This window comes from Alternaria ventricosa, assembly GCF_023758065.1.
Source record: "Alternaria ventricosa strain BMP 2768 chromosome Unknown scaffold_5, whole genome shotgun sequence".
NCBI classification, from domain to species: Eukaryota; Fungi; Ascomycota; class Dothideomycetes; order Pleosporales; family Pleosporaceae; genus Alternaria; species Alternaria ventricosa.
The window spans coordinates 1,670,576-1,698,346 of record NW_026055685.1 but is presented as its reverse complement, the minus strand read 5'-3'; the positions used below and the strand labels follow the sequence as shown (position 1 = coordinate 1,698,346).

Below are 27,771 nucleotides of genomic sequence, written 5' to 3'. Positions count from 1 at the left end.
CTCCCACTGGTCATTGCGTCCCTTCCAACGGCACCTTCTGCATAGGCCTAGTTCGCTTGATAGGCCAGCATAAGGTATGAGTATGAGACCCCCATGGCAATCGAGGTTAGTCGGCTTATCACAGCTCGTGCATGCAGCCATCGCAGGTTGTTGTTGCGAGACTGTCACTCGATCAAGGTGAAGGGAAAGAGAGAGAAAGAGAGCTGTTATTGAGTCAAGTGGACGCACATTCGCTTGTTTATCTACCCTCACGTGTTGATTGTGTCACCAATGACGCAGGCAGACACTTCCCCATTCGTCGGCCCTCGCTTCCTCCATCGCCATCGCACTTTATCTCACCTGCGCATGCCACCTCCCCTAACCCCAGGACGCAGAAACCAAGTAGTGAACAGGAAGCCGCGACGATGCACACCGGATGAATCTGAGAACGCGACAGCCTTAGGAAAGATACTTGGTAGCCACCTCGCGCCTCAAGGTCGCTCGATCATAACGCTGGCCGCCCTCATTTGACCAGTGAGCAACCACAGGGCTCTGCGGCTTCCACCCCTCAAGGATGTCGCCCGAATCAACCCGGCTGGTTTCCTGGAGAGTCTTGTTGGCTATCGGAGTGTCTTTGTCGAGGTTCGAAAAGTTATCGCGCTGTAGGGGCCTAGTCGAGAAAGCTTTGGAAAGCCTGGGGTTGAGTGGAGAGGGAGACTGATGGGCAGACGGTACGGATTGCCGAACGCGAGGTCCTAGGGGTTGTTTAACCCGGAAAGGTGAGCCTTCGATGTGCGCGTTGACAGGACGGTGATCATGAGGTGCTAGTTTGCGCATGATAGGTGTCTCCTCGCCTGAAAATGTTGAGGCACGCGGAGTCGATGGTTGATGTTCGTCGCCTTGATATCCCTCGCCATCAATGTCCATCGCGTCCGCCACTTCGCTCTCGGGCCAGTTCTGCTCGGACTTTGAAGCTGCGGTAGCCTCCGAGTTCTGATTTAGGATGAAGAGCCAGATCGAAGCGCATAGCAGTGTCGCCAGGAAGAGGGTATAAGCCTGCCCATTGGGGTCAAGCACCCAGTATTCCAGACAGCTTCCGCGGAAGAGATAGGCGAAGAAACCTTTGGATGAGTCGATAGTGTCTTGGACGAAGCGCTCGAGACGAGTAGGCGGCTCTTGATTGATAAGAAAGCCTGACATGGTGTTATGAGACAGCAGTCAATTCTTGGTGATCAGATCAAGTGGTGAGAATTAGACACAAAGATCAAGTAGTCGGAAGTTGTAGGCGACCGCGAGCGTTTGTTATGATGTACGGCGCGTGAGTGCCGCACGGCCCTATCAAGTGAGTGAATCAGTTGTTTCTTGATTCTTGTCCATGTCTCATGTGATGGAAATCTGTGATTTGCCACGTAGTTGCTGTGACAACAAATACATTCTTTCAACGCCCTTCAGTGATAACGTCCCAAACTTCCAAACATCGCAGTACTATGGCGACGTCTTGATCTCCGACAGTTTTCCCGTGCAATATATAGACCTTAGATCTGCCCCAATAGAGTCGCATATTGCTGCCAACACCCTAGCTCCAACCAGTCTTCCCAAACGCCGCATTCACTGGCGGTCTCTTTGACTGTGGCCGTGGTAAAGTGCTTGTAGGAACATTGAACAGCGGTCTCCGCACTGGAGGCACCTCTTGTGGTCTTCTTGCTCCAAATACCCGCTCCTCCACGAATGGCTTCTCCATACCCTCTTTCTTCCACCTTTCCTGGACCCGGTTGAACTCCATACCTGGTGGAAACATGGGAGTCTCTTCGCGCCTGTGTCTGTAGGGGGGCGACCTGAAGATCTCGGCGGGCTTGGATGTACGCTGTCGGCGGGCGAAGAAACAACCAAGCCGATACGAAGCGCCGATGCTGACTGCCAGAAAAAGGGCGTGGAAGAATTGGGGGTGTTTATCGTAAAGCGCGAAGGAGGCAAGGACGACTCCAGTCTTGAGCTCCAGCCACACCAAGAACGCGAGGATGAGGGCTCCGATGTTTGGCAGTAGTTGCTTGGCCGGTTCGAGCATTGATCTCAAAAGGCCATGAGATGACGTGCGCATCCAGAGAAGGGACATTGTAAAAATGGGTTGAGGAGTATATAAGTCTGGCCGCAGGTGGACATTTAAAGAATGCCTGCGGAAGCAACGAGAAAACAGATCTTTCACTAGAGCCGTGAACTTGCTTTCACTGGACAGTAAAGGTCCATCTAGCAAAGACCAATTCGTCATCTCCGGATTTTGTCATGAACTGTCACAATGCTCTCCTACCCTCTAGTAACTCCAACATCCCTCTACAGTCCCACTATACGTACACGTCTGCACTGCAGTTTGCCAGTACACCGCTACCACAATGTCTGACCAACAGAATGACATGGTGCTCAATCAAATCATCGTTTCACTCTTCCTTCTTCACATCGTTCATTCCCGGCTCAAGTACGCGCACCATGGCTCCCATTCCACGCGATCTTGAGCCAAATGCCATAGACCATTTCTTCGCTGTTATGATGGGACTCGCCATTGCGTTGGTGGTGCTGATCTTCATTGTTATAATCAGATATGAGATGCGCAATGCCTCGTACGTACGAAGCCGATTGCGGGCTAGGAACAATGATTGGTTTGCTGTTAACTATGGGACATATGGGCGTGCAGGGCATGTGGATTCTGATGGGGCAAGTGTTGCTGGTGAAGGGGTAACATGAGCCATGGAATGAGGTTTCTCTGTGTGGAGGAGTAGTCTTGGGCGCGATGTATGTATCGAGGTACGTATGATGCTTTGGCATCTCAATCATGTATATGAAGGATTTGTCTAGTTTCGACCATGATCCCATGTGCTCTGTCGTGGAGTCGTTTCCATCCTCCTTCACTCTCATCGTCCCTGTCTACGCGGATCGGGAGCGTAGAAGCCTGTAGTCGATGTAGTGGTTGTCATTCTGCCTGGCTCCACCTCGGCACCTCCTTTGCCCGCACTCTCACTTCCAACCGCAAGAGTAGACATTACGCTAGCTAGCGACTGGCCGCGCGGTTTGGTGGGCGCGCTGGGAGCGCTCATGCTTCCCGCGCTCGTTTTTGTACCACTCTGAGCCACTTTATCTCCCTGTGTCGCATCCGGTAGCTGCTGACCGCGCTGCACCGGTGACCGCGAGTTCTTAGGCGGAGGAAGAGCACGATACCGCTTCCTAAGCTCCTTAAGCCCAAGTTCGGTTGTAGCAATCATCTCTTCTTCTGTTTCCACGGCAAGCTCGAGTTCATTCCATAGCTTTTGGACCTCTTCGTCCGGTTGTGAGCTTTCGTTGCCTCGACCCTCCGGTATCCTAATCGGGAAGAATTCGGGTTGTGGCTGGGGGTTCTCGTCGGGGTACATGGGCGATCGGGGTGGCGCGCCCTCGACGTGGGTATACAATCCGACACCTGTTATGTAGGGGGTTGTACCGGGCGGGCAGGTGCTCTTGAAGGCGGAGATCAAGTCGGCGTTCATGCGGGCTTTACGAGCCTCTGCCACGTCGGGTGGGAGAGGCGTGCTACTTGTGGGTGGCTTCTCGAATACCGGTGGGTTAGTGGCATTCTGCTCACGCGCGGCTGAGGAGGTTTGGTCGTTTGATGAGATCATGGCGGCCCGGTCTGGGTGAAGATAATGTGAAATCGCTCTCTGTCGCATGTTAGTTGGCTGTTCCGCTCTTGCTTTGAACATTGTTCGGTCGATGAAGGTTTGCAGCTGACAGCAATGAAACAGTGTTATTGAGGCTTCGGTAGTCCGTAGTAATGTCTGGGTCTGTGTCGCTTTCCAATTGTTCGCATTTATTGCTTGACTTGCGCGGTTGAGAAGGAGCCATTGCGTTTGCTGCCTGGTCGAGGACGTACTCACTCCAATTGGAAACGCACTTACCTGATAACCCTGTTTCCATCGAGCGTTCCTACCATAGTGTCGTGATGAGGGTAGCGACGATACTCGCGTCAACTTGATTACGAGACCACCAACGTCGCGTGAAGCTGACCTCGGAAGTCGCGCCGTTATCGATAACGACCGCCCCACTATGCCCAACACGTCATAGTTCCAGACCTGCAGCCTCGCCAACACGCAGACCATGCAGGCGTCCATCAACGCGTCATGACGAGATCATCAGCGATCCGCTCCCGATGCAAGCTCCACAGCATCCAGGAACGCGCCAAAAGGAAAAAGTGCTGACATCAAGACAAAATGGCATTGGCTGCTTTGCTCCGCGGAAGGCGGCTCGTCACGGTATACCATGACCTCAGATCTTGTGCTAATACGATGGTTGCTGCTGTCCTGTGACACATGCTGTAACCATGCAGTCTACTAAGTTATTTAGAGGTGCCGTCTCCCTGCGTTGCTGCAAGTCATCTTTTATAACTACATCATCCTTACCACGCGTATCCGCTGCAAGGATCACTTCTGCTACTTCCAGAGCTTATTCATCAACTCCTCCGAACAATAACGACCGCTTTAAAGGCCCTGTCGAAACCTCCTCCACCATGCAGTCAGTAAAGAACGCCATTGCTGAGAATCTCGGCAAGGTCGTCTCTGGCGCCCATGATCTCGCACCCGCGGATCAGCGATTTTCTCTCGAGGACGTGCCAGATCTCAGCGGCAAGGTCGCCGTTGTAACTGGTGGCTCAGAAGGAATTGGCTACGGATGCACACATACCCTTCTCTCACACAACATCAAGAAGCTCTTCATCATCTCCATGAGTGAAGACATCATCGACGATGCACTCAAAGCCATCAAGGAAGAGATGGGCGAGGACAAGGCCAGCAGAGTCGAATGGATGAAGTGCGATCTCTCAGACTGGGAAGCAACCGGCAAGGTCGCATTCGAAATCGCCAAGAAGACAGATCGAATCGATATCCTGATCAACAACGCTGCGAGAGGTATCATGACATACCAGCTCGCGAAGAACGGAGTCGATCTACATATGGCTATCAACCACATGGGTCACGTTGTTTTGACATCTCACCTGATGCCTTTGATCAAGTCGACAGCCGACAAGGGCAACAAGGTTCGTCTTGTACAACTCGGATCCAACGCACACGAGAGCGCACCCAAGGACGTCAAATTTGAATCTCTCGAAGAGCTCAATCAAGACCTCGGCGCTATGGGACAGTACGGCCGCACAAAGCTCGCTACCATCCTCTACGCACGCTACCTGTCTCGTCACCTCTCCACGTCGCACCCCAACATCTTGTCCAACGCTACACATCCCGGTTTCGTCGAGACACGGCAGTCTGTCGACATGATTCACGAGCCCTACCCGTTGGGCGGCTACGCTATGAGCGTTGGTATGGCGCCGTTCAAGAAGACGCAGTTTGAGGGTTGCGTAAGCACCATGTATGCGGCGACCAAGACAGAGGGTACTGGCGAGTACATCTGCCCGCCTGCGATACGGGAGCCGGGTAGTGACTTGGCGAACAACGAGAAGCTCGGCGAGCAGTTGATGGATTTCACTACGAAGTTGGTTAAGGAGAAGACGAAGAGCTCGAGTGCTGATAAAGGGTGTCCATTCAAGACGTACTAGAAGCGTCCATGTAGAGTAGGCAGTGCCAATTACTTCGAATATGAGCAAATGTCTCGTTCATACACCAAACATGCCATGTGATGCCGCTATTCTCAATAGTGAAGAGCTGTGGCCGTAATTCGTTGCGTCTCATTCCAAACAACTATGGTATCGCTCGCTTGGCGCCTTGCAGACTGAATCCATAACCCATACCGATAACCCAGAATAATGCAATGCATGAAACAACGCCTGATGCCCGTGAGGCCGAAGCCTACTAAGCAATACCCTCCATACCCATGGGTACCTGGAAGCCACTCAAACCCTCTCCAGCACTCGTCAGCCTGGCGCAAAGACTCAAGAAGACTACTGTCTCGGTGGCAGCGAGGTAGTTCAGTGTATCCAGCAGGATCTTAAGATGCCGGGTGAAGTTCTCCTCGTACTTGGCTAGCATGTCGAACATTTTGTCGACACGCTGGGGGTCGTATACGAACTGCGTGGTGGGTCTGTGGGTCGAAGCGACCAGTGTAGCAGCGGGATTTTTAGAGTTCTTGGCGGGAGGAGGAGCGAAGGATGCGTTGACCTGGGCGACTAGGTCGGGATCACCGGTGACGAGGTAGCGGGAGAGGGAGTAGGTGAAGGACGCGAACATGCTGCATGTTGACATGATTTTGTTGTTGATCTGAGGGTAATTAGCAGCCATACAGGCTGTGAAAGTGTTGTTTCACTTACTCGAAGCAGCTTACTGTTAGTAAGCATGCATTCCTTCAAGCAAGTTGCAAGGAAGTCAACATGGTCTTGCATCAGCTCGTCCACAGTACGCTTCACTTGAGGCCCGCCGCTCTCGTCCTCTGCTGCCTTCCCCTTGGCCCTTGCATCCTGCTTCTTCTCTTCGCTTATCCGCGACATCAATGATGCCCAGTTGGGCTCAATGACCTCCGATGTGCAGTAGTACGTAAGTTGTTGGACGAAGACCAGCATGCGCGCTCGCAGTGTCCACGCCCGGCGTTTCCACTGTTCGATACGCGGGTTTTTGGATCGGTGTTTCCAGGCGGCGTTCTTGCCCTGTTCACCCCAGCATTTGGCTAGATCCGTTTCGAGGTGCTTCAAACTCAGTAGATATCGGAAAAGGAGTTGATAACGAGTGAGAGTTACTCTGCTGACGACCAAGGACAGCGGGAAGGGCATGGCGTAGTCAAAGACTAGTGCTTGGTATCCAGTAATGTTCGTGTCATCAGTGATCGGCGCCGAGTTCGCAGGTGTGTAATTGGACAATGTAGCGGTGGCAGCATCCTGGTCAAGACCCTGGACGTTAACGATCTTCATCAGCCAATTCGTAAGTCCAGTATCGTTAATCTGGACCTTGATGTCCTCCTTGTATGGGTCCTCCACAGCGACTGATCCAGCGTGTCGAGTGGCGAGATCCAATAGCGACTGCAGCTTGCCGACGTTAACATGCTTTGCTGGTTTCTTGAGCTCAAGTTCGCTCATCTCAAGGAAGTAGGTGAAGAAGTCGGAGCGATCGAGGAAGAAGTAGTGCTTGAGTGAACGTAATCGTGCCGGCAGTTGGTGTGTAGTGAGAAGTAAGTTGAGGAGCGAGGAGTTTGCGTATGCGTATGAGGAGTTGACGTTGTCTAGGAAGCGTGGGTCGTCGAAGCTGGTAGGTGCGTCTTGCACGACTTTACTAACGTCGACGCCTCCGCACTCCCTTACAACGTTGAGGTATTTTCCTGCCAGGAGCACCTTGTCTTTGACGGCTTCAAGCTGCGGAGGCACGAGCGCATCGCGTATCGTGTATCGCTTCTCCCAGTACTCGTCCGTGTAATCCTGGTCTAAGCGCTCTCGCTTGATGCTTCTTTGCTCTTTGATCAGGAACTCGGAATGCGGGTCCTTGATGCCGCCGTGATGTAGCCACTCGTTCAACATAGCCATATACGGTCTGCTAGCTTCTCGTAGTAGGGTGGTTAGTAGTGCGCGAGCCGCTGGATCTCCCGACATGGACGATAGCCGTTTCGTAATGAGTCCTAACACGCTTCCACCTTTGCAGAGCTTCTTAGCCGCGTTGCCTCCTTCGCGCAACGATTCCAAGATGTTTTCGAAGTCATTGCTGTCGTCATCAGCCGAGTCTTCGTCCTTCTCGTCTTCCAGAATGCCGTTCGCCTTCAGCAGCTCGATTCCGGTTGTGTAGAGCTGGAAGAGCATGTGGCTAGTCTGTTTGGTATGCAGACTCAAGACGTGCAGAGTGAAGGATTCATTTGTCAGCAGCTGGTGCTCAAGTTGGGCGACAAGTATGAGGTAGTCCTTGAGCAACCGTCGTACAGCCGCGCACAACGCATGGTTCACGGCACCGTACTCTTCCCGACTGAGCACCTCGACGCAGGTCTCGACAGCAATGTAATGTGTGGCAGTCTTCAGCATCGACTTGGTCAGATCCCTCAAACTAGGATCCAGGCCGGGCATTAGGCGGAACTGTGGCCCTACCAGACGTTCCTTCTCTTCGTGGGGATTGTAGCCATCGCCGAACCGAATGTACTGTCCCTCAAATCCCATGAACACAAACAACAGATCCTCCAGTATAGCCTTCTCTTGTGCTTCTAGCGATAGTTTTGCGAGCGGTGTGGGCTGCAGCGATATAGGCGCGGTGGATGCGAGCGGAGGTATCGAGATGCGCGTCGCCAGCGGGGCGGTCGTGTGTGGTATCAAAGAAGCCTGCGGTTCCCACGGCATCTGGGGCTCTTCGGGGATAGACTTTTGCGAGGCGGCGCTGCGTGAGGGTCGGTCGACGTCGCGCGGGAGTTTCTCTGAGCGGCTTCGCGCATTCACCCTGCTCTCACTGGCATGCTTCAAAGGGCTCTTTGTGCGCCTGATCTCCGTCTCCCGCTCGCGCACCTCCTTCTTCTCTGTGCGACGCTCGCCCGAGGTGGCGCCTGTTGCGCGCATGGGTGCTGACTGTTTCCTGGCATGTGACGCTGCCGTGGTCGAGCTGCGGCGGTCGAGTTCCTCTCCAGAAGCGACGCGGGGTCGCGCAGTCGACGTGTAGTTGGCATTGACGGAGCGGCGATCAGCGCTAGACAGCGACTTCATCGTGGGCACGTTGCGGGAGGACATGTTGGCGGGCAGGGCACTCCATGGAGCCCGGGGCGCTTTGGTGTTGCTTGTTCGTTGCGCCGAGTCGTGTTTGGGCTGCAGTAGCCGTGTTGATCGGGTCCCGCTTCACTACGCGTCGACTCGCGCTAGCCACTAACCGAGCCATGACGCAGGCATAGCAGCCAGTTTATCAACGATAACCTTTCACTCGTCTACTTTTCTCTTCAGCTGATATTTCCATTCGTCAGTATCTTCACGTCAATATGGGGGAGTATCTAGTGACGTCGCTACTCGATCAATTTGCTCACCTACATCTCCTACATGATCTCCAGCATGTCCGACTCTGATCTTGGTTGAATGACTGACGAGCTTGTGACAACAGGTCTCGTCATGATGGCGTTGGATCAAAAGAGTCATCGCCCTCCTTCATATCTACCGGAAATTTCGTTTTGCTCGTCACACCCCATTTTGAAATGACATTTAGTAGTGCAACAACCCTGCGAGTTTCTTTCCGAGAACCCTTTCGTTTGTCTGGTACCTCAAAGCAGACCACCCTAACATGCCTTCCCTCAATAAGGCCGAGATCTTCGGTGATGCAACGGGTATCTTCGCTAGACCACTCGTCTGCGCTCTCTTTAGAGTGGGTCAAAGCCTCGTGGCCTGACAGGAAAGATCTGTCGTTCATCCCAACCATAAGTCTCTTGCTGCCCGGTCGGAAGAGCGGTAAGAGCCGACTTGGCCATTTAGATTTATCGGAACTTAGGCTCCATAACGATCCTTCTGGATCGGTACCCTCGGCAGCTTGTTCCAGAATTTCTTTTGGTACCCGCAATGTCTTACACGTATACAGAAATACAGGGTCTGCAGACCGAAGAACACTGGCTATGGGCTCATTCGGTTCAACCTCGACGGTGATTTCCCAGAACGGCCGACCTAGCTCATACTCGACTTTGAAGTGATAGTTTGGGTCACTTTCACGGCGAGCTAGGTGTTTGTCGACCATTGCTTCATAGATCTCTTCTTCGTCGTCCTCTGCTTGGTCGACTTCTACCACTTCGGTTTCTTCTTGGTTTGTGTCCGCTTGGTTGGCCTCTGCCTCCTCGATCTCTGCCTCTTCGGCCTTTATTCTGTCAAACTGAGGCAGACGGTATTTGTAGAGCATGAATAGTCGTTCTCGCAACAGTTTTTGCTCGTCCTCCGACGTTCCGTAAATTCCTTCATATCGTCCTCTACCGTACGGATCGTAGACTGTGAGCCAAAAGAGATCGTGCTCGTCGCCGGGCATATTGATGAAAGGGCGAGTCGTTTGCGCAGACCTTGTACAGGTTCGTTTATGTTCGTGGTAAAGCGTTGTTGATAATGTCTATACAGTGTTTGGGAAGGCAGGACTCCCCTTTTATACGAAAGCTTGAGTCACGCTCAGTGACTAGATATAGACTGACTCCAAGGTCAGTCAGAATGTAGGCCTAGTCATATGTGACTCTGACAGTCTTATGATGTCTACTGTCTGCGTTGCAGACACCGTGGCAATGGAACTCCCTCCGTATGTCGCAACGTAACGGGTACGTGTTCTAGCATTACTTCAGACGAAACAGGATCAATATAGAATGCACTTCCTCACTGCCTAACCACAGGCTGTTCCTTACAATGCGCAAGTCGTACATATAGAGAACAACACAACAACGAGAACGGATATGTCGCTGGGCTACAATTCCAGTGGAAAGGCCTCTTCCTTTCCCATCATCCATGGTACATCTGAGTGGGTGCTGTGACGAGATCATACCAGCGTCACCTTTGGTAGTAAACAAGACTCATAAGTTGATTGCTGAATGTTTGCGTTTTCCGATACGTGCGCACGCAGGTCATCGTAGGCCTCGTCGGCGGGTTGAGTGTGGACAGACCTTTTCTCGGAAAGGTTTTATCGGCCATTCACGTATTGAGATCTATCATGTCACTTGATAATACAAGTATGGTAAGATATCTCATTAGAGCTACCTGGTTCTTTGCTACTTATTATGCTATATACTGAATTTTTACCTGTCGAAGGATGCTATACATGTCCATGCTGCTGTAGATTACTCCGTTTTCTCGGCAAATCCTGTCACTGGAGCATATTTGCCCTCCACATATGCTTCGGGCCATTCACAAACCATATACAATCTCACTAACACATGACACTTCTGCTATTCATGGGTAGCGAAAACACGGAGAAAATGTACTATCTACCTACTGTAGTCCCTTCTCGAGATCTTCCCATCTAAACATCTTGACCCACAAGTATGATTGAGCTCATATCGCAAACTGGCTAATCCACTGATGGTGGTACAGCATACACCAGAGTGTGGTTAAGCATAATCACCCCCTATAAGGCTCACCCTTCTCCTTCGGAAGAGCCTCGCAGATTGCTCGATGTTCCGGCTGACCTGCCGTCGGCAGTCCTGGATGATCGACTTGCTCAGGATCAATATCGAACTCTTCAACCTCATGCTTACACTCTAGCTGTTCCGCGTACTCGATAGCATCCTCCCGGTTCAGAAAGACTTCCATACTCTCAACTTTCATTCCCGTAAACTGCAAACTGCGGTACCTTTCCATACGAAGTTCTCTTGCGACGACCGCGGGCAAGCTCTTGTGTGTAGGGTAGTGCTGTTCCAAAATATGTTCAGGAATTCTGTTGACGGTTACGGTGTACAAACTCAGTTTTGCCGGCTCTCTTTTGAAGTCTTCGGGAGATTGCTTCGCTTGACTCAAGAGGATTTCGTCTAACTCGTCAGTAACCTTCCCCTGGAAGTCTTTGTCTGGCATTGAACTAATCTGTAATTGCTTTTCTTCGAAAGCCTTGGTATCGTTAGACCATAGTGCAAGCTCCTGAACGGATTTAGGGTTGTTGAACAAATCGTCGCATGCGCGGTGGAGACGCTGCCGGCATTCAAATCCTGCTCAAGGGCCTTGATTGACGGCTTCAGGATACAGGTTGAGCATATGTTGGGTAAAGCGACTCCTCTCGCGCTCTCGGCAGTCTGCGCTAATGCTGAAGACTCCACTAATGGACATCTTGTATGTTGGTCTTCCCACATTGTCGACAATGATCCAATACGTGGCCTTGTCCTGCGTTTCTTGCTCACTGGACATCTTGAAGAGAAATGAGGTTGATACACGGGTAGTTCTAGCTCCGAAGACAGTCTCTGAGATGATGTGGCAGTAGATTATGATGAAGCAGGCCTCAGTGACGTGAAAGAAACACAGTGAGCTCTATCTGCTAAAAGATTTACGCCATTTCTACTTCTCCAAACTAGGAGTTTGCTGCAGCAAGCCCTCTGATAAGGTGATCTTGCAAATGCTACAGTGTCACTGGTCATGCGAGTGTCGCAACCTACAGTATACACCGATGCCCGCAACAAATGGGTTTAATTTTTAATTTCTATGCATCACCGCCACGTAAATGCCCAGTTTTATTAGCCCACATCCTCCTTCGTGCAAACCGAATATTTGCATAAACCAAAGATAAGATTCATATATCTAAACATCAGCCTAGTTGATAGATTGCACTCTTAAAACCAGGCAGTTCCCATGCTACATATTCCGCCAAATACCCTTCAGGAGTCTACTCTCTGAGTATGCCGTAGAGGAACAGGCTCCTCCTGGAGCGGTCTCTTCCACCTCAAAGCTATCGCAATCATACCGTATACCGAATCACAATATCAATGACCCAGCCTAACCCAGGACCAGACCGCAGTCTGGGTCAAAGGCGCACTTTAGTCTCTCACATGTTTCTCACAGGTGTCTTCCAGCATTCCCTCCCCTCTTTGCTGATGTATAAGTGATTCACCACGAGCAACTCTTCCCAGCCTTGTTCCTCACTTGGGTAGGTGCAACTGTACTCAAATTCGGTTTCGCCTAGATCGGTCTCCATTTTTGCGTTAAAGGGAAGCCAGGATTCAGTTTTAGCGATCTTCTTCGCGTACTTTACAGCCTCTGCTCGGTCTTGGAATGTTTCCAAATTACCGATGGCCTTTCTATTCGCCTCTGGGCCCAGTTCTTCGTAAAACATTTTGTGGTGCTCTGGCCACACTTTTCGGAGATCCTCACGGAGATTTTTTTTTATTGTTTCGAACTGCCCATGATTGATCCACCAGTGGTCGAACGCCTTATTGGACCACCTCCTTCTCAATACTGTATATAGATCAAGACCTTTTCCATATGGCTTCTTTGGCAGTCCCAGGCTGCCAGGGTCTTCACCAGCGATCAGTTTCTTCAATGATTTTGCTGTCTCGTCCTGGGTCGCTCTCTCCTCGTGGATCGCTCCCTCCACGCTTATCCAGCCCCACCCAAGCCAATCAAGACTGTTGCCTTCAAGGAAACTGATCCTCTGTCGTTCACCCGTATCAAGCAGCTTGATGAAGGCCTTTTCGATGACGTCGACGTCGGTTTCGTTTCTGAAGAACGTCGTGGCTTGTCCATAAGTAGCTCGCTCGTCTTTCGTATGGTGATTGTCCAAGTCACCACGGAAGACTTTTGCTTCGTGGTCTCGGTCCGATTTAGCATTGCTGTAAGGCCCATGGCGGACCAATTTAGGCAGGTGGGCTTCATAGTCTCTCTCTGCGACAATCCATATGATAGAATCCTGGTTGTCTGAGCTCGACATCGCGGATCTAAGTAGGCAGATTGTTGGATATGATAGATCTTGTATGGCAAAGTAGTAAGTTGAGAATGTTTGTAATTGATAGACTTGACTTGCAGAATCCTGGACGCTTTTTATACTTTTACAAACCCTGAGTCTACCTTTAGTGGAGCTTCTTCTCTCTTCACTTTAGTACTCATAGATACAGTCTCCGACTCACAGTGCTGAGCCCGCACGTTGTACGCGAGAATGACTATGCCGCACACTGAGCAATAGATGTCCCATGAACTGCCAAAAACGTCCGGGCGAGAACTCTGAGCCATATACTCAGAGAGTCATGATCTCACGCGGCCAGTAACGTGAAAGTGATACTCCATATATGAGTCCACGATGTAGGCCCGGTTCACGAGAACTCCAACGTACGTCGCACAAACTCCACTTGATATTCGCTCATTGCTCATCGTGTCCGCTCGACTCAGCAGATGTGTCACATCGCTATCAGGCACAGACGTGTTTTCTTTGTTCGCATGACGGAACCGTGTTGTGTACCACCGAGGCAGCCGCTTTGCCGTCGTACGCACGAATTAGTCAGGGCCATGATTCAGACCTGAAAGTAACTGTGGAGAGGCCTGATATTTGACTCCAGTCTCGTAGGTGGGGTTCATGATGGCTCAATGGCAGGGGTACCCATGATGTCCCTACCAGACGCACTGTTCGCTTCCTCAAGTGTGCAGTGCGATGGGCTCTGCGGTATTATGTCTGTTCGATATATGCTGTCGGTATAGATGTCGCCGAATAGATGATGAAAGTCACGTAGTGAGTGCGCATCGTGATGTTCGTGAGTTCGGTTTGGTCATGGTGTAGTTGGGACGTCGGAACCGTCCACGCAGGGTTGACGCGACTTCGCGCTAGCCGAATGAAGCCACCACGCGTCATCTGCAAATAGGTACCAGCAAACATCACATGCAGAATCCCATTCGTTGCTTGCACATCAAGGTTTCAACTAGAATTATATTATATGTACTAATATAGCCTATACAAGAGCAAAGTGCAATTCCCCATCAGTCCTCGAAAGTGAGAGTGTAGTCATCCTTTCGCTCATTCCCACTCGCAACCACCTTCGTGATCCAGGACATACTTTCGAACGTATCATCACCCGCCAATTTCCCAGTGACATTGACTCCGAACCGATTAATGGGTCCATACCGGTACCCATGGGTCTTAGAGTTGGGTATAGTCTGCTTCTTGACCTCTTCGACTGCATCCTTCACATTGAGGAAAGTGCTGACCTTATGTCCGATGAAGTACTCAAGTTCGCCTGATTGGACAATTTGATAGAAATTTTCGCCATCAATTATACGGCGTCCGTCACGGGCTTTTCGAACCTTTGCTTCGTCGTCCTCCGTTTCCTCATCGTCGACCATTTCCTCGTCGTCGCCTTCGCCGCCATTGTCTTTGTCTTCGGCGTTGTTGTCGTCATCATCATCCCTCATGGGGCTGTCTGGGTCCGCGAGCGTATCGCCAGATCGTGTCCTCACAGTGTACAAGGTGGCAGAGGCGCCCTCGGACAAGTTCATCAATGTTTTAGCGACAGGAGCGTTCTCCTCGATTATGAATTTGATGTAAAAGTGGACACTTTCCTTGGAGTTCATGACTGCTAGATCGGTGTTCTTTTCGGTGAATTTGCTGCTATGTTGTAGGTGCTGGGTAACCCATTTTTCCGCAACCTGGTCATTGTCGCAATGCTTCTGCAGAGCGATCCGTAGAAGCTTTTGGTCGTTCGCTGATCTGCTGTACACACCCACTAGCTCAATGTTTTCGTGACTGGCTCCGTTGTCCGCGGGGTCAACGGGCATCTTGAGAACCCAAACCAAATGATCGTCTGTGAATGAGGACATGGTGTATTTGTGGTTGCTGTAACGTTGTGTCAAGGTATACAGGCTCTTGGGGTTGCTTTGTTTTGAGTGAATTGGTAGTTCTCTTAGATGTTGTAGGAAAGAAGACCACTCTCAGAACTCACTGCCGGTGGCCTTTTATACTACCCTTACTGTGACTGTCTTCTTAAGAGTCACTTCATTCCAGGAGTGGACTCTTTTCAGGATGCACAGGTATGCGTGGCTCTCGTGCGTGCTGTACAAAGGTCTTGACTGACCAGCTCTGTGCTTTTGACCCAATACTCCCATGTGCATGGACGATTGAAGGTCACACAAGCTCATCATCCACTTATCGCCCATTCCCGAACACGAGGCTAGGCCTAAGCTGGGTTACGTGAGTGATTTAGTCCCGGTGTCGTGCCTCTTGAATGACTGCTGATGGGGAAGGCACTTGTGTCGGAGCGTGCGTCTTGGAAAGCAACGGCAGGACATTTTCGTAACAATCTCGATTGGATAAAACTATACGAACGCTATTGCCGATAGCAGAAGCGATTTGAAAAGGATAAACGATAGGTATACCCAAGCGCCATAACCGTCTCTGTTATCCAGGTTCTTCTGGTGCTGAACGCCAATGATGCAAACAAAAACCATGCTCTAGACTTCGTATCTTCCTCGGCCTTGCCCAGTGACCTCATTGCCGAACAACCGTCCGGCGTCAACACAGTACCGAGCCTCTCCTTGCCCGTCGCTTCCTACTTCACTACCCCAGCACACAAGCACTGCGTCCAGGATACCCCCGAGAACTCCTTCCATAGCACCTAGAGCGCCCCAGCCGATTGCTGCGCTGATGAGACCCACGACGTATGCGTATAGACTGCCCTTGTATGGCACAGACCCGCCGACTTGGAGCATGCGTGCAGTCGAGACCCATCCACCGAAGCCGAGTGACAATGTTATGACCCAGCGGATGGCGTGGAGAAGCAACTTTGCCAGACGGTATGACTGAATCGATGGTCGACCATGGTCCTTGAACGAGGATGGGCCGAGAGTTGTGGTTGGCGAAGCAGCGGAGATGAAGTTCATCTGGGACAGACCGCGCGCTGCTTGATTGAGAGGCACACCGTGGATGGAAGCGTAGGTCAGGGTAAGCGGGTTCGTCAATGCAGCGATGGGCGTCGGCACGACTGAATATGCGCACATGCCAATCATACCCGCCAGTCGCCTTGGAAGTACGATGAGGGGAAGGCGGACCAGGAGTGAGGTCAGTGTTGACAAACAGATCGTGCCGGCCATGGTGTAGGTCGCGTGACTGAGAGAGGCTTGGACCACCGTTCTAGCCGCGGGCGCAGGCACGCTGTTGCGGTGGAAGTACCATTGAGATACCGTGGCTGCCGTCGTAGCGCGTTGCACACCCGCAATGACCGCCAAACCCCAGAAAAAGTCCAAGAAGAATACAACACCAAGCCACCACGTACTAGCATCGATGATCCATCGGGACTTGTTGCTAGCAAAATGGCCGCCAAGGAATAGACGTGTGAACATGAGGATCCATATCCACGCCCAGAGTATCACAGCAGCTAATGTTGCAATACCCACGAGTAGCAGTGGGAATTGCGCTCTCAGGATCTCACTTGAGAACTCCAACATGCCTGTAGCTTTGTCTAAAGAATGTCGTGCCTTGAAGATGGTGTACACCCAGAACCCAGCGAAGCACAGGGGCCCAAACGAAAGCCAGCGCATCAACCGGTCTTGTACGCTATCGCCATGCCATGACCCTTTGAAGCTTGATGCGAAAGGGTATACAAAGAAGGAAAACGATATCACTGGTACCGCCAGTAGCATTAACTGCACCAAGGGCCGAGCGAAGGACCGAAGTAGCGATAGCCATAGGACTCCGACGATGACCGAAACCAGTGTGTACACACCAATGAGGTGGAACGACGAATGCAGGACAGTATATATCGTGTCGCCCAGTGGGTTCTTCTTGTTCGGTGGCGACTCTTGGAGAAAAGAGATGATCCATGTACCAAAGATGGCACACTGCACGATTATGAAGAGCTCAGCCCAGAAGAAGTTGTGTCGTGGCGCTGATGTGGGGTTCTCTGGTACGTCGTCGGGAACAGTCTGGCGATCCGGACTTATTGGGCGTGGGTGTTCGAGCAGAGTGTCTTCGTCTGTTTCCTGCGGTATCGGTAGAGTGTTCCGTAGGGGACTGCGACCGCGTTTCGGCCTCGGCATGTTGCGAAACTGTTGGAAGGGTGGCGGTGGTTCGTCCTGGTGACCCAGGAGCTCGTCGCGGTCCAACTCTTCTATGCTCCCCCGATCTGTGGAATCAAGCTCCACGTCTACAAGGTGGCCTCTCCCTCTGCTGCTGCGGTCTGTAGTCTCAGAGAGCGGTACACTTGACTCTCTTTCCTCGTCTTCTGGGTTGTTGATAACGGTCGATCTTCCGCGAGCTGGCTTGTCGCCCTTCCAGGAGCTCTTAATCCCTCTCCCCAGACCATACCCTGGAGCTTCATTCTCGTCCCTGTCCGCACCTATCGTATGATCGGACCGTTGGCCATGTTCGTCATCAACTTCAGATGACTCGGATAGATTGCTTGCGCCAAACTGCCGCCGCGAGCGTTGCAGCGCGTATTGGTCTGCTAGGTCCCTGTCGTGCTCGGCATGGTCGTCCTCCTCGCGAAAGTCATCGGTGGCAGAGTAGAAGAGTGGCGCGGGCGCGTTGGATGTTCGTGAAGCGAAGGCAAAGCGGCTCATGGCCTGCGAGTTGTATGGGTTGGGCATGTTGCGACGCTGGAGGTAAGCTTGGGAGGCGCGCGAGGACGGGCGCTGCCTGTCGGGGGCGTTGCGGGTTGAAGTCGGCTCGGGCTGGCCCAGTGACAGCCGCGACTGAGACTGGGAGAGGAACTTGGATGCATCTGGGGAGCACGCACGTCAGTCACGCGAGTCCATAAGCTGCCCAAGACACAGGCGGCGGATCTATCACATGTACCCCGATAAGGCACCAGGTCCACTTACATTCAGAGAACATGATAGATAAAGTGCGCGATAGATGTGTATATGCCTAATGAGCTCGGCGATGGCGGCCAGGTATGTCTATCGCGAGCAAAGTCCCGAAGCGAAGGTGGCTCAGGTGCGAGGTCAGCGGTCGTGAGGCGGTCGAGCGCAAGGGTACCGGAGTACAAGAGGCAGCCGCGGATGACGCAGCCTAAGAGACATGCAGCTGGGGGCCGGCAGAGTGCGCAGTGGCCAGCTGGAGATGGTAGAGATGTCGGTGGTAGGGCGGTAGCAATAGGACAGCAGGGAGCTCTAGCCCGCCTAGGTGGTGAGTGGAGTGGTTGGCCGGGTGCGCTGGAGTGATGGTCGCTCATCTCATCATCGTGCCAAGCCAGCGCGTCGGGTTATCGATTGTCGGGCTCACGTACCTCGTGAACATGCAAGGCACGCGCTATTCCCTAGCCCCCAGAACTGCTCCACCTCACATGCAAAGCATTCGGTAAACTTGTCTGTACGGGTCTGCAGACGATATTATCTTCTTCTAGTCATGCTCTTTTCGAAGCAATTTTGCCATCGTAGTGGCCGCCCGAGTCAAGGCACCCCGATCTCATGTTTGTCAGCCTCATGTTTCATCGTGGCAGTCAATCAAAGCTACAGAGAAAAGCAAGATGAATGCGGCCAAAGCTTGCGCAAAGTAAGTTGCGACATGCTTTTCACGTTTGCCATGGGTTGCATCCTTCAACTGTGGCTCAAGCAGCTGCCGAGCTATGACCGCATGGCCGGGACCCTGACCTGTCTCACTCACTATCGTCCAACTGGCTTCCTGTCAAACACACCCAAAGCTCCGACTTGCGAACTACTTTATACTACATACATTCTGAACAATAAATACCGTCTTCCTGTACATATCCATCTACCTCTACTGGATTTGCCGTGACCATCGCCCTAAGCCTGCACCTCAGGTCGACTGCTACACCAGCCACACGGCGTCACAAATCATCATGGCGCAGCCGTGGGATTACATAGCGAAGATCGTATCGTTAGGCGATTCAGGATGTGGTAAATCAAGTGTATGCGACACCATCCCCGTTACCCAGGGCCTCCATGCTAACGCTTCCCAGCTAACAGTCCGCCTCTGCGAAGGTCGCTTCTCACCACACCACGACGTAACTATCGGCGTAGAGTTCGGATCGCGCATCGTTCCTGTCGGCCCACCAGCGTCGCATTCTCTGAGCATCAACAACCCCTCCAAATCTTCACAAGCGCAAGCGCCCGTATCGCCGTCGAAACAAAAGCAGGAGCAGAAGCACATGAAGCTTTCGCTATGGGATACAGCAGGTCAGGAGACATACAAGAGCATCACGAGAAGTTATTTCCGGGGTGCATCGGGCGCGCTACTAGTATTCGATATATCGCGGAAAAACACGTTCCTCTCCGCCACGTCATGGTTGCACGACTTGCGGCAAATCGCCGAGGAAGGCATCGTCGTGGTGCTCGTGGGCAACAAGTCTGATCTCGCGGGGTCGTCTACCGTAACTGATTCGGACGCCGCGAACAAGCGACAAGTCACAAAAGAAGAGGCTGAGGAGTGGTGTAAAGCGAATGGCGTCATGCAGTACGTCGAGACGAGCGCCAAGAGCGGAGAGGGTGTGGAACAAGCCTTTTTGGAAGTCGCAGAGCGGATATACCAAAATATAGAAGCTGGCAAGTACGACTTGAACGATCGAAGGAGCGGAGTCAAGGGGCCGGGAGGCGGAGCGAATAGGGCGGGCGTCAATCTGAATGACGCGAGTAAAAAGGGGAAGCAACAGGGCTGGGGCGGTTGCTGCTAAACTTCGGTATATACTGATTTGGGCTCAGACCATCCTGCCTATGGGCACATGATGTTGGCATACATTGTTTGGCGTCAACAGAGCAGTGGTCAGCTAGTACATAGCGTTATTGTAATGAATCTATTGTCGCTTCAGCGGGTACGTTACCCCGGCCAGAGATCGCGGTTGTGCTAATCATTCTATTATCTAATAACTTTTTCGTTCAAACTTTTGAGGTGTCTCGTTGTGGGCTCTAACCATAACCGCGACCATAACGATAACTGAACAGTTGCTCTGGAGCCTACATTATTACAACAACGTAAGGTTTGAGACATATCAAGGCAATGTAGCCCTATCAACTTTTTTTGGATACATACCGTAAAATATGACTGTCCAGCTTTTCGCTTGGGGGTACCGTGGTATTGCAATGACCAATCGCCAACAGGGCATTCACAACTTGCCATCGTAGTACTGTGGTAGTCGATCTCGTAAACCAAGGTACAGTATCTACAATCCGCATGAAAAAAATCATCTGGTGTAGTATAAGATGAATGGCTCTTTTACCTTCGTTTCTTCTTCAAACTCACTACAACTCGCACGAAGTCACACAGACTTACACAAATTACAGAACATTACACAACTTGACACAGCAGTACATCTTGGAAACGATGCGTTTCCTAGTAGTGTTCCTCCTTTGGCTCAGCACCATAGCTGCCGCTTTCCCAGTTGGCTCTCACGTCGTCCACGAGAAGCGAGAGGCGGACCCGATAGGTTGGGATAGAGACTCACGTGCATCAAGGGATGCAGTATTGGCGGTGCGAATCGGGCTGAAGCAGCAGAACTTGAAGCATGGCGAACTCGCACTCCAAGACATGCATAATCGAACCTCACACAATTTCCGTAACGTAAACCCGAACTCGTCGTTTATGTGGTATACTCACATATCATATAGGAAAGCGCTGGACGGCCGAGCGAGTCCACAGTACATTTGCGCCTCACCCAACAACTACAAACGCGACTCTCGACTGGCTCCATGCAGCTGGAGTCGAGGACAGTCGCATCACGTTCTCAGCTAGTATGTCATTACCTATCGAGCCCGAGTAGAATGAGAACTGACAATACGTAGGACGGGATTGGATTATGTTCCTAGCCACTGTTGGTGAGGCTGAGGACCTATTTCATACGAAGTATTACGACTTCCTTGAAAAGGAATCCGGCGGTCTTCGCATGGCATGCGATAACTACAAACTTCCACAGCACGTTCGCGAACATGTCGACTACATCACGCCCACAATACAGCTTGACGGCTTACGTCCGATGGCCCATGTACAAACAGAGACGAAGTCCATTGCTACTGCTGATCATATCACTGCCCATGGTGGTGCGGATGACCTGTCGACCTGTCACATTTTTTTTACTGTCCAGTGCTTCCGCGCTCTGTACAACGTTCCCGTTGCCAGTCACAACAATACCGGAAATGAGCTTGGTATTCTCGGGCTTGGTAACTATCTCTATATGCCAGACTTCAAAGAGTACTTGAGAAACTGGACGTCCCCTCGGATTCCCCTGGATGTTGAGCCGGAATCCGTCTACATTTATGGTGGCAAACCCGGAGATCTGTCTCTGGCAGAAGCTGGGAAGACAGGTGAGACTGCTTTGGACGTTCAGGTCTCGAGCTCTATCATCTATCCTCAAAAGGTACGATTCTATCAAATTGGCCAGTCGAAGTGGATTAGCGGTTTCGATTTATTCCTGGACGCGTTGGTGAGTATCTTGCTATCTTCCACATGACGCAGCAACAGCTAACCTAGCTAGGATCCTGCATACTCTACCTCCCCGGGCGGCATTGAGCAGTACCTTGGCCCGGGAACCCCCGAATATGATGAAGGAGAAGGCACAAAGAACATACCACGCGGAGGTGCGCCATTGAGCCATGTCATCTCCATCTCATACGGCATAACGGAGAACCAGTTTTCTCGTTCCTCCCTTGAACGTACATGTCACGAGTACATGAAGCTGGGGTTGCAAGGCGTCACCATCGTTGCCTCAGCAGGAGATGATGGCGCTGGGTCTTCCGACAGCCAGTTCGCACCACAATTCCCTTGCACATGCCCGCATGTAAGCATCTACTCATTCGTCCTTTCGATCCCCTTTTGCAGCTATACTCATTCCCAATAGGTCCTTTGCGTCGGCGCCACAACATTGCAAGATGGTACCATTGCCGGCGGCGAAATGGCAGCCACGTTTTCCGGCAGTGGATTTTCCAACGTCTTTCCCCGCCCAAGCTACCAGGACGACGCTGTCTCGGGCTGGCTTTCCAACTCAGCACCGGCATACGGAGAAGGGCGCTATAATCGCTCAGGTCGCGCATACCCAGATGTCGCAGTCATTGGCGTCAACTACCCAGTAGTGACTCTCAACACCACGGAACCTGTGAGTGGTACGTCGGCTTCTGCACCCGCCTTTGCCAGCATGATCAATAATATCAATGAGGAGCGATTGGCGGCGGGCAAAGATCCAGTTGGCACTTTGAACTGGGACATATACGACAATCCGGAGATATTCAATGATATTGTTGTGAGACATAATCCGGAAGGCGGTATGGATGGCTTCCCAGCGGGTCCGGGATGGGATGCGGCTTCGGGATTCGGGAGTCTGCAGTATGATAAGCTGCGGGAATTGTTATTGTCAGATTTGTGAGAGAGCATGTCGGTGGATGCGGTGAAAGATGCCGAGCCAGAATTGCATGATTTTGTGTAGCAGTACGATGCCTTCTTCGGCATCGTGTCCTGACCCGCGAGGAAAACAACACTTGGAATCAAACATTTCGCATTCCTCTTTCCGTCCCTCCCATCTCTTTGAGTCCGACTCGGTAGAGGCTTGCGCGTTCTCCAATAGCGTCGCCAAGATCGTTCGATCACGATACGCGTACCCGTGGGGTTGATTAACTTTCGCCCAACGAACCTCAAAAACTTAACAAAGCAAAAACCGTAACACGCAGCGTGCACACATCGAGATATTGTCATGAGAGCATGCGGCATCCTCCACGGACTAACGCCCACGTTTCAATATCCCCGTCATATGATTCGCGAACAGGCCCTTTTGCGCTGATACCATGCCCAGGTGACCGTCTCGAGCGGCCATGACCTGGCGAAAAGCAAATGAGTACATTGCTGAGCTGGGGTCTAGCCGGGCCGCTAAGCTCGCATCGAACTCTTCTGCCGAGAGAGGTATTCTCCGGACTACCCCCATGGCATGGACCAGCTGGTCTCCATGGTGGCAGCCCGGGAAGAAGGTCCAAGGTCGCTACTGCCTTCCTTCTAGGACATGCGGCTTGTGGAACCTGGAAATATCCATGACAGCCCGGACCGTGGACGTGGGTCGCTGCGAGGCTTATCTTCGGGCTTGTTAGTGATGTTGCGATTTCCGGTGGAGATTAGGACCGCGTCGCAAGGTCGCATCCCCACGCCCACAGCTGGTCGTCTCTCGGATTGTGCGAAAGCAGTACTACCGGTGGCAGTTGAGACGCTACTGACGCGGTACAGGTAGCGCGGAAAAGCTAAGAAAGTTCCGTTGGGCGGTCGGTATGCTTAGGGCTTAGGCTAAGGACGATCTGATAGCTGCAACGCAGAGCTATGGCGGGGATGATGTGCCGTGCAACAGCATGCATGAGGCTCAGCTGCAGGCCGCAGATCCTTTTGGTGGCCGTTGGACAAGATCCTCGCAGAAGGACAAGTCGGTGAACGAGTCATGGGGGGATCCAGAATCGAAGAATCTGGAAACGAGGAGGCGAGGCGGAGGGCATCGTCTCAACACGGATACGATGGCGGTCTCGACATGTCTAATTCGCATGGGCGTCGGGATAACCCCCAGCCCCGAACTTCGACCCGCTACCCCAGGTGCATAGATAGCCAGGCTGACAGCGGAGGCCATGCGCGCGGGTTGTAGTCGCCACGACGATGGACGTTGGGGGTTGTTGCATTATTGCCAAGGTGGATGAAGACGCGGTCTGGTCGATGCAAGATGCAAGCCTTGCGTCGGCGACGCAGCCGACATGCTTTCCAAGCGTCGGTGTTCCTGGCGGACCGCACCCCCACGCAAGCCGGCGGCGGTGAGGTTCTGGTGGACGCAAGCCACAGCCTTTTCAGTAGTCCCTTGAACATCCTTCACCTAGCACGCAATAGTTGTGCACCTCGCACAAAATCGCCTGCCAACAGGCACTACGGCGCAATTGTGGCTCCCCCATCTGCGAGCGGAAGCGGGAGCGCAAAGTCTGAAACCCCTGTCCAGTCTAAAAACTGGGTCTTGTGTAGAGACGCGTCAGGGCAAAAAGTTTGAATCTATTCGGGGTGTGTCGTGAAGTTGCCCAGGTGTTGCGGCTCAGTTGGGGCGTTTTGGCGTTTTGGCACGCACCACCAGGCCGCGACGTACACAACACAATGCAAGCCGCAGCCTCCTTTTGCCAACCCACGTTTTCCAAAGCACAGGCTATCAGCCTGCGAGTCTCGACTCATACTGTGTAATCCACCATGTCTAGACCCTCCGAAAAAATAGGGGCCCTAATCCGACTTTTTTTTGGCACCATGCTCAAGGTTCTACGCATGTGCCCACAAAAAGGATTGGGCTGACGCTTTATAAATACTAGAGCACCGTATCTCCCACTGCTCTCATCCACGTATTCCAGTATTCTCATTCCATTCTCACATTATTCCACCATGCCTCCTCAAGTCCCCAGGAACCTGCTGCGCGCCGCCCGCGCCCGCGCTGTTTTCCAGTCCACTAGGCCTTCCCGCCCTGCTGCCCTCAGGTTCCAGAGCTCTGAGGCCGTTCGCCGGACACCTGAGAACAACAACGTTTACAACGCCCCTCCCAGGACATCCTCCCAACGAAAGGAGGAGAAGTTTACCGCTGGCACCACCACATCGCAGCGCCAAACACCCGCAGCTCCCCTCAAGCTCAGCAGCAAGAACCTCTCCCAACTCCAGAATGTCGCTGTCCCCACCTACCAGCGTGAGGGTGTCAAGCAAGGCATTGTTCACGTTGGTGTTGGTGGCTTCCACCGAGCCCATCTCGCAGCCTACGTTGACACTCTTCTTGAGCAATTCGCCGTAAAGGACTGGTCCATCTGCGGTGTTGACCTTCAGCCATTCGCTGTTCCCATGCGCGATGCCCTGAAGCCCCAAGACAACCTCTACACCATCATCGAGCGTGCCGCTGAGGGTACCACTGCCCGCGTTTGCGGTTCCATCACCGACTACCTCTTTGCTCCCGACAGCGCTGAGGCTGTTATCGCCAAGATGGCTCACCCCGACACCCACATCGTTTCCTTGACTGTTACCGAGAGCGGTTACTACATGAACGAGAACACCCACCAGCTCCAAACCGACCACCCAGATGTTGCCGCCGACTTGGCTGGTGAGCAGCCACCCCGCACTGTTTTCGGTTACCTCTACGCTGCCATGGAGAGGCGCCACGCCGCTGGTCTCCGACCCTTCACCGTTCTCTCCTGCGACAACATGCAGAAGAACGGTGACATCAGCCGTAACATGCTGGTCTCTTTCGCCCGCCACCAGAACCCTGAGGTCGCCGACTGGATCGCCAACAACGGTGCCTTCCCCAACTCCATGGTCGACCGTATCACTCCCCGTACCAACGACGAGGACAAGGTCAGCCTAGCCGAGAACTTCGGTGTTGAGGATGCCTGGCCCGTTGTCACCGAGCCCTTCCACCAGTGGGTTCTCGAGGACAAGTTCGTCGACGGCCGCCCACCTTTCGAGAAGGCCGGTGTCCAGATCGTTCCCGACGTGCACAAGGTCGAGGAGTACGAGATGATCAAGCTCCGCCTCCTTAACGGCAGCCACTCTGCTATGGGATACGCCGGTCAGCTCGCTGGCTTCACCTACATCCACGAGGTCATCGGCCACCCCGTCTACCGCCAGTTCGTCATCAACATGATGAACCAGGAAGTCAAGCCGCTCCTTCCCCAGATCCCCGGTGTCAGCGTCGATGACTACATCAACACCCTCCTCGGCCGTTTCTCCAACCCCACCCTCAAGGACGAGCTTCCCCGTATCTGCCTCGGTGGCTCCGGCAAGATCCCTCAGTTCATCATGCCCAGCATTGCTGAGCAGATCGTTGCCAACGGACCTCTCCGCCGCCTCACTCTCGTAGCTGCCGCTTGGTTCCGTTACAACAGCGGCATCGACGACGCCGGCAAGGCCTTCAAGGTCGACGACCCTATGGTCGAGGAGCTCCAGTCCTACGCTGCCCAGGGCCCCATGGCCCAGCTTGAGATCAAGACCCTCTTCGGTAACGATCTCCGTGACGACAAGCGCTTCGTTTCTGAGCTCAAGGCCGCATTGGAGGGCCTCGAGCGCGAGGGCGCTCTCGCTATGATTGAGAAGTACGCTTAGGTGTGCATTTAAAGAAAGAGATACCCCCAGGGCGGCAAACGTTTTGTGTCGCTTTCAATTAGGCTTTATGTCTTTACTTTTTGGCATTGTTGCATGCGAAGCATATAGATGATAGATGGGTTTTCTACTGGCGTTTCCCAAAAAGAAAGTGTTATACTGAGCGTTTTTATATAGCATTTTAATTACAGCCTTTGATCGTTATACCATTGTCTTTTGCTGTGCATAAATTGTATCCACGAAATGTACTTCTACATCATCCAAGACTGACAAGGCCATTTCTGGGGTGTTTGAACACATTTCTCAAAGTCCACCTCTCTGAGCTTCGGGCGAACATCACACTAACCCACAACAACCAATACACACGCGAAAAAGCGGTGTCTGCCATGTCCACCGGTCTGCCAGCTATCATCCCCATCTTTCCACCCCTCAACCAAAGATCTTCCTCACGCGAAGGAAGCCGCGGAGACCCATGACGTCAGCATGACCAGCGTATGCTAATCAGCACTCGACACCGCAAATGTGCTTGCTGCAGGCCGCTGCATCCTTATCTCCACGCTACCCATCGTCCTTTCCTCAACAACATTTTCGTCCGGTCTATCAATCGACTCTTGCAGCTCTCGTACCTTCCCTAGAAGATCAAGTCCGCCGCGACAAAAGCTGGTCGCCTATGTTCTGTATCCACTATGATTACACAGATGACGATATATTCGCCTCGTGCGGGGCAACTGCAGCGAGCTTGGGGTGGAGTGGTGGAGTTCGCGTAGCAGTAAGGGACTTGCTGCATGCTGCAGAATGGGCTGAGATTGCGAGCCGGGGGTTTTTGGACCCTGTGTTGACGGCGCTAGGCTAGCCGTAGGGACGCTAGTGCAGAGGTCCCCACTGCGCCACTCGTGTTTTCCACGCGCCGGTTCTTGTCGCGTGCAGTTTCCTTCGGCTTGCCGAGTTGCGCCACCTCAGAATTAGAATACGAAATAACGGTTTATTGAGATGTAGGTTCGGCGAGAATCTTGGTGGGAGTTGCCCCCTCGTATTCAGCTCCAGGAACATCGCCTTCACGACGCGTCCCCTTCTGGATGGTATGCTTTGTACACCTGCATGGCGCCCTCAATGCTTTGTACCAGCCCGAAGAAGAGAGTAACTCCTATCGCCACAATCGCAAACCATGAATTGATCCATCGATCACTTTTACTGTTCATCGCCTTGAGTAGCGAGTTAGATAGTTGCTGATTGGACTTTTGCAGGCTAGACAGCAGCTGACTGGATGGTGGCATGGCATCCTCCACGACCTCCTCCAGCACGATTAGTCGATCACGCCAGAACTGGTATCGCTCGTAGCGCCTGGAAAAATGCCCGATTGGAAAGTGACCGCACTTTGCAAGCTCACCTGGGCAGCGTCCACAAGTATGTTCTTGTGCGTTCGGGAAAAGTGCAACGTCCAACG

General features: G+C 52.5%; 10 protein-coding genes across 10 annotated transcripts; 4 read left to right on the top strand and 6 right to left on the bottom strand.

The window, feature by feature from the left end:
* Positions 1 to 438: 438 nt before the first annotated feature.
* J4E93_003939 (uncharacterized protein) lies at positions 439 to 1,179 on the bottom strand (the record flags this gene model as incomplete). Its single annotated transcript, XM_049341869.1, has 1 exon — positions 439 to 1,179. One exon carries the CDS (start codon positions 1,177 to 1,179, stop codon positions 439 to 441), a length of 741 nt encoding a protein of 246 aa, XP_049201374.1.
* Positions 1,180 to 2,882: 1,703 nt separating this feature from the next.
* Positions 2,883 to 3,623, bottom strand: J4E93_003938 (uncharacterized protein; the record flags this gene model as incomplete). The annotated part of the gene is made up of 1 exon (XM_049341868.1): positions 2,883 to 3,623. The coding sequence occupies one exon, from the start codon at positions 3,621 to 3,623 to the stop codon at positions 2,883 to 2,885; it is 741 nt and encodes a 246-aa protein (XP_049201373.1).
* An 884-nt stretch (positions 3,624 to 4,507) lies between these two features.
* Positions 4,508 to 5,548, top strand: J4E93_003937 (uncharacterized protein; the record flags this gene model as incomplete). The annotated part of the gene is made up of 1 exon (XM_049341867.1): positions 4,508 to 5,548. The coding sequence occupies one exon, from the start codon at positions 4,508 to 4,510 to the stop codon at positions 5,546 to 5,548; it is 1,041 nt and encodes a 346-aa protein (XP_049201372.1).
* A 253-nt stretch (positions 5,549 to 5,801) lies between these two features.
* On the bottom strand, positions 5,802 to 8,632 carry J4E93_003936 (uncharacterized protein; the record flags this gene model as incomplete). The annotated part of the gene is made up of 2 exons (XM_049341866.1): positions 5,802 to 6,206; positions 6,257 to 8,632. The coding sequence occupies 2 exons, from the start codon at positions 8,630 to 8,632 to the stop codon at positions 5,802 to 5,804; spliced, it is 2,781 nt and encodes a 926-aa protein (XP_049201371.1).
* Positions 8,633 to 10,966: 2,334 nt separating this feature from the next.
* On the bottom strand, positions 10,967 to 11,743 carry J4E93_003935 (uncharacterized protein; the record flags this gene model as incomplete). The annotated part of the gene is made up of 2 exons (XM_049341865.1): positions 10,967 to 11,547; positions 11,737 to 11,743. The coding sequence occupies 2 exons, from the start codon at positions 11,741 to 11,743 to the stop codon at positions 10,967 to 10,969; spliced, it is 588 nt and encodes a 195-aa protein (XP_049201370.1).
* Positions 11,744 to 14,293: 2,550 nt separating this feature from the next.
* Positions 14,294 to 15,130, bottom strand: J4E93_003934 (uncharacterized protein; the record flags this gene model as incomplete). Its single annotated transcript, XM_049341864.1, has 1 exon — positions 14,294 to 15,130. One exon carries the CDS (start codon positions 15,128 to 15,130, stop codon positions 14,294 to 14,296), a length of 837 nt encoding a protein of 278 aa, XP_049201369.1.
* Positions 15,131 to 15,760: 630 nt separating this feature from the next.
* Positions 15,761 to 17,893, bottom strand: J4E93_003933 (uncharacterized protein; the record flags this gene model as incomplete). Its single annotated transcript, XM_049341863.1, has 1 exon — positions 15,761 to 17,893. The coding sequence occupies one exon, from the start codon at positions 17,891 to 17,893 to the stop codon at positions 15,761 to 15,763; it is 2,133 nt and encodes a 710-aa protein (XP_049201368.1).
* A 1,214-nt stretch (positions 17,894 to 19,107) lies between these two features.
* On the top strand, positions 19,108 to 19,938 carry J4E93_003932 (uncharacterized protein; the record flags this gene model as incomplete). Its single annotated transcript, XM_049341862.1, has 2 exons — positions 19,108 to 19,176; positions 19,228 to 19,938. 2 exons carry the CDS (start codon positions 19,108 to 19,110, stop codon positions 19,936 to 19,938), a joined length of 780 nt encoding a protein of 259 aa, XP_049201367.1.
* A 1,296-nt stretch (positions 19,939 to 21,234) lies between these two features.
* J4E93_003931 (uncharacterized protein) lies at positions 21,235 to 22,617 on the top strand (the record flags this gene model as incomplete). Its single annotated transcript, XM_049341861.1, has 3 exons — positions 21,235 to 21,681; positions 21,733 to 22,035; positions 22,096 to 22,617. The coding sequence occupies 3 exons, from the start codon at positions 21,235 to 21,237 to the stop codon at positions 22,615 to 22,617; spliced, it is 1,272 nt and encodes a 423-aa protein (XP_049201366.1).
* Positions 22,618 to 24,632: 2,015 nt separating this feature from the next.
* Positions 24,633 to 26,330, top strand: J4E93_003930 (uncharacterized protein; the record flags this gene model as incomplete). The annotated part of the gene is made up of 1 exon (XM_049341860.1): positions 24,633 to 26,330. The coding sequence occupies one exon, from the start codon at positions 24,633 to 24,635 to the stop codon at positions 26,328 to 26,330; it is 1,698 nt and encodes a 565-aa protein (XP_049201365.1).
* Between the last annotated feature and the right edge of the window lie 1,441 nt (positions 26,331 to 27,771).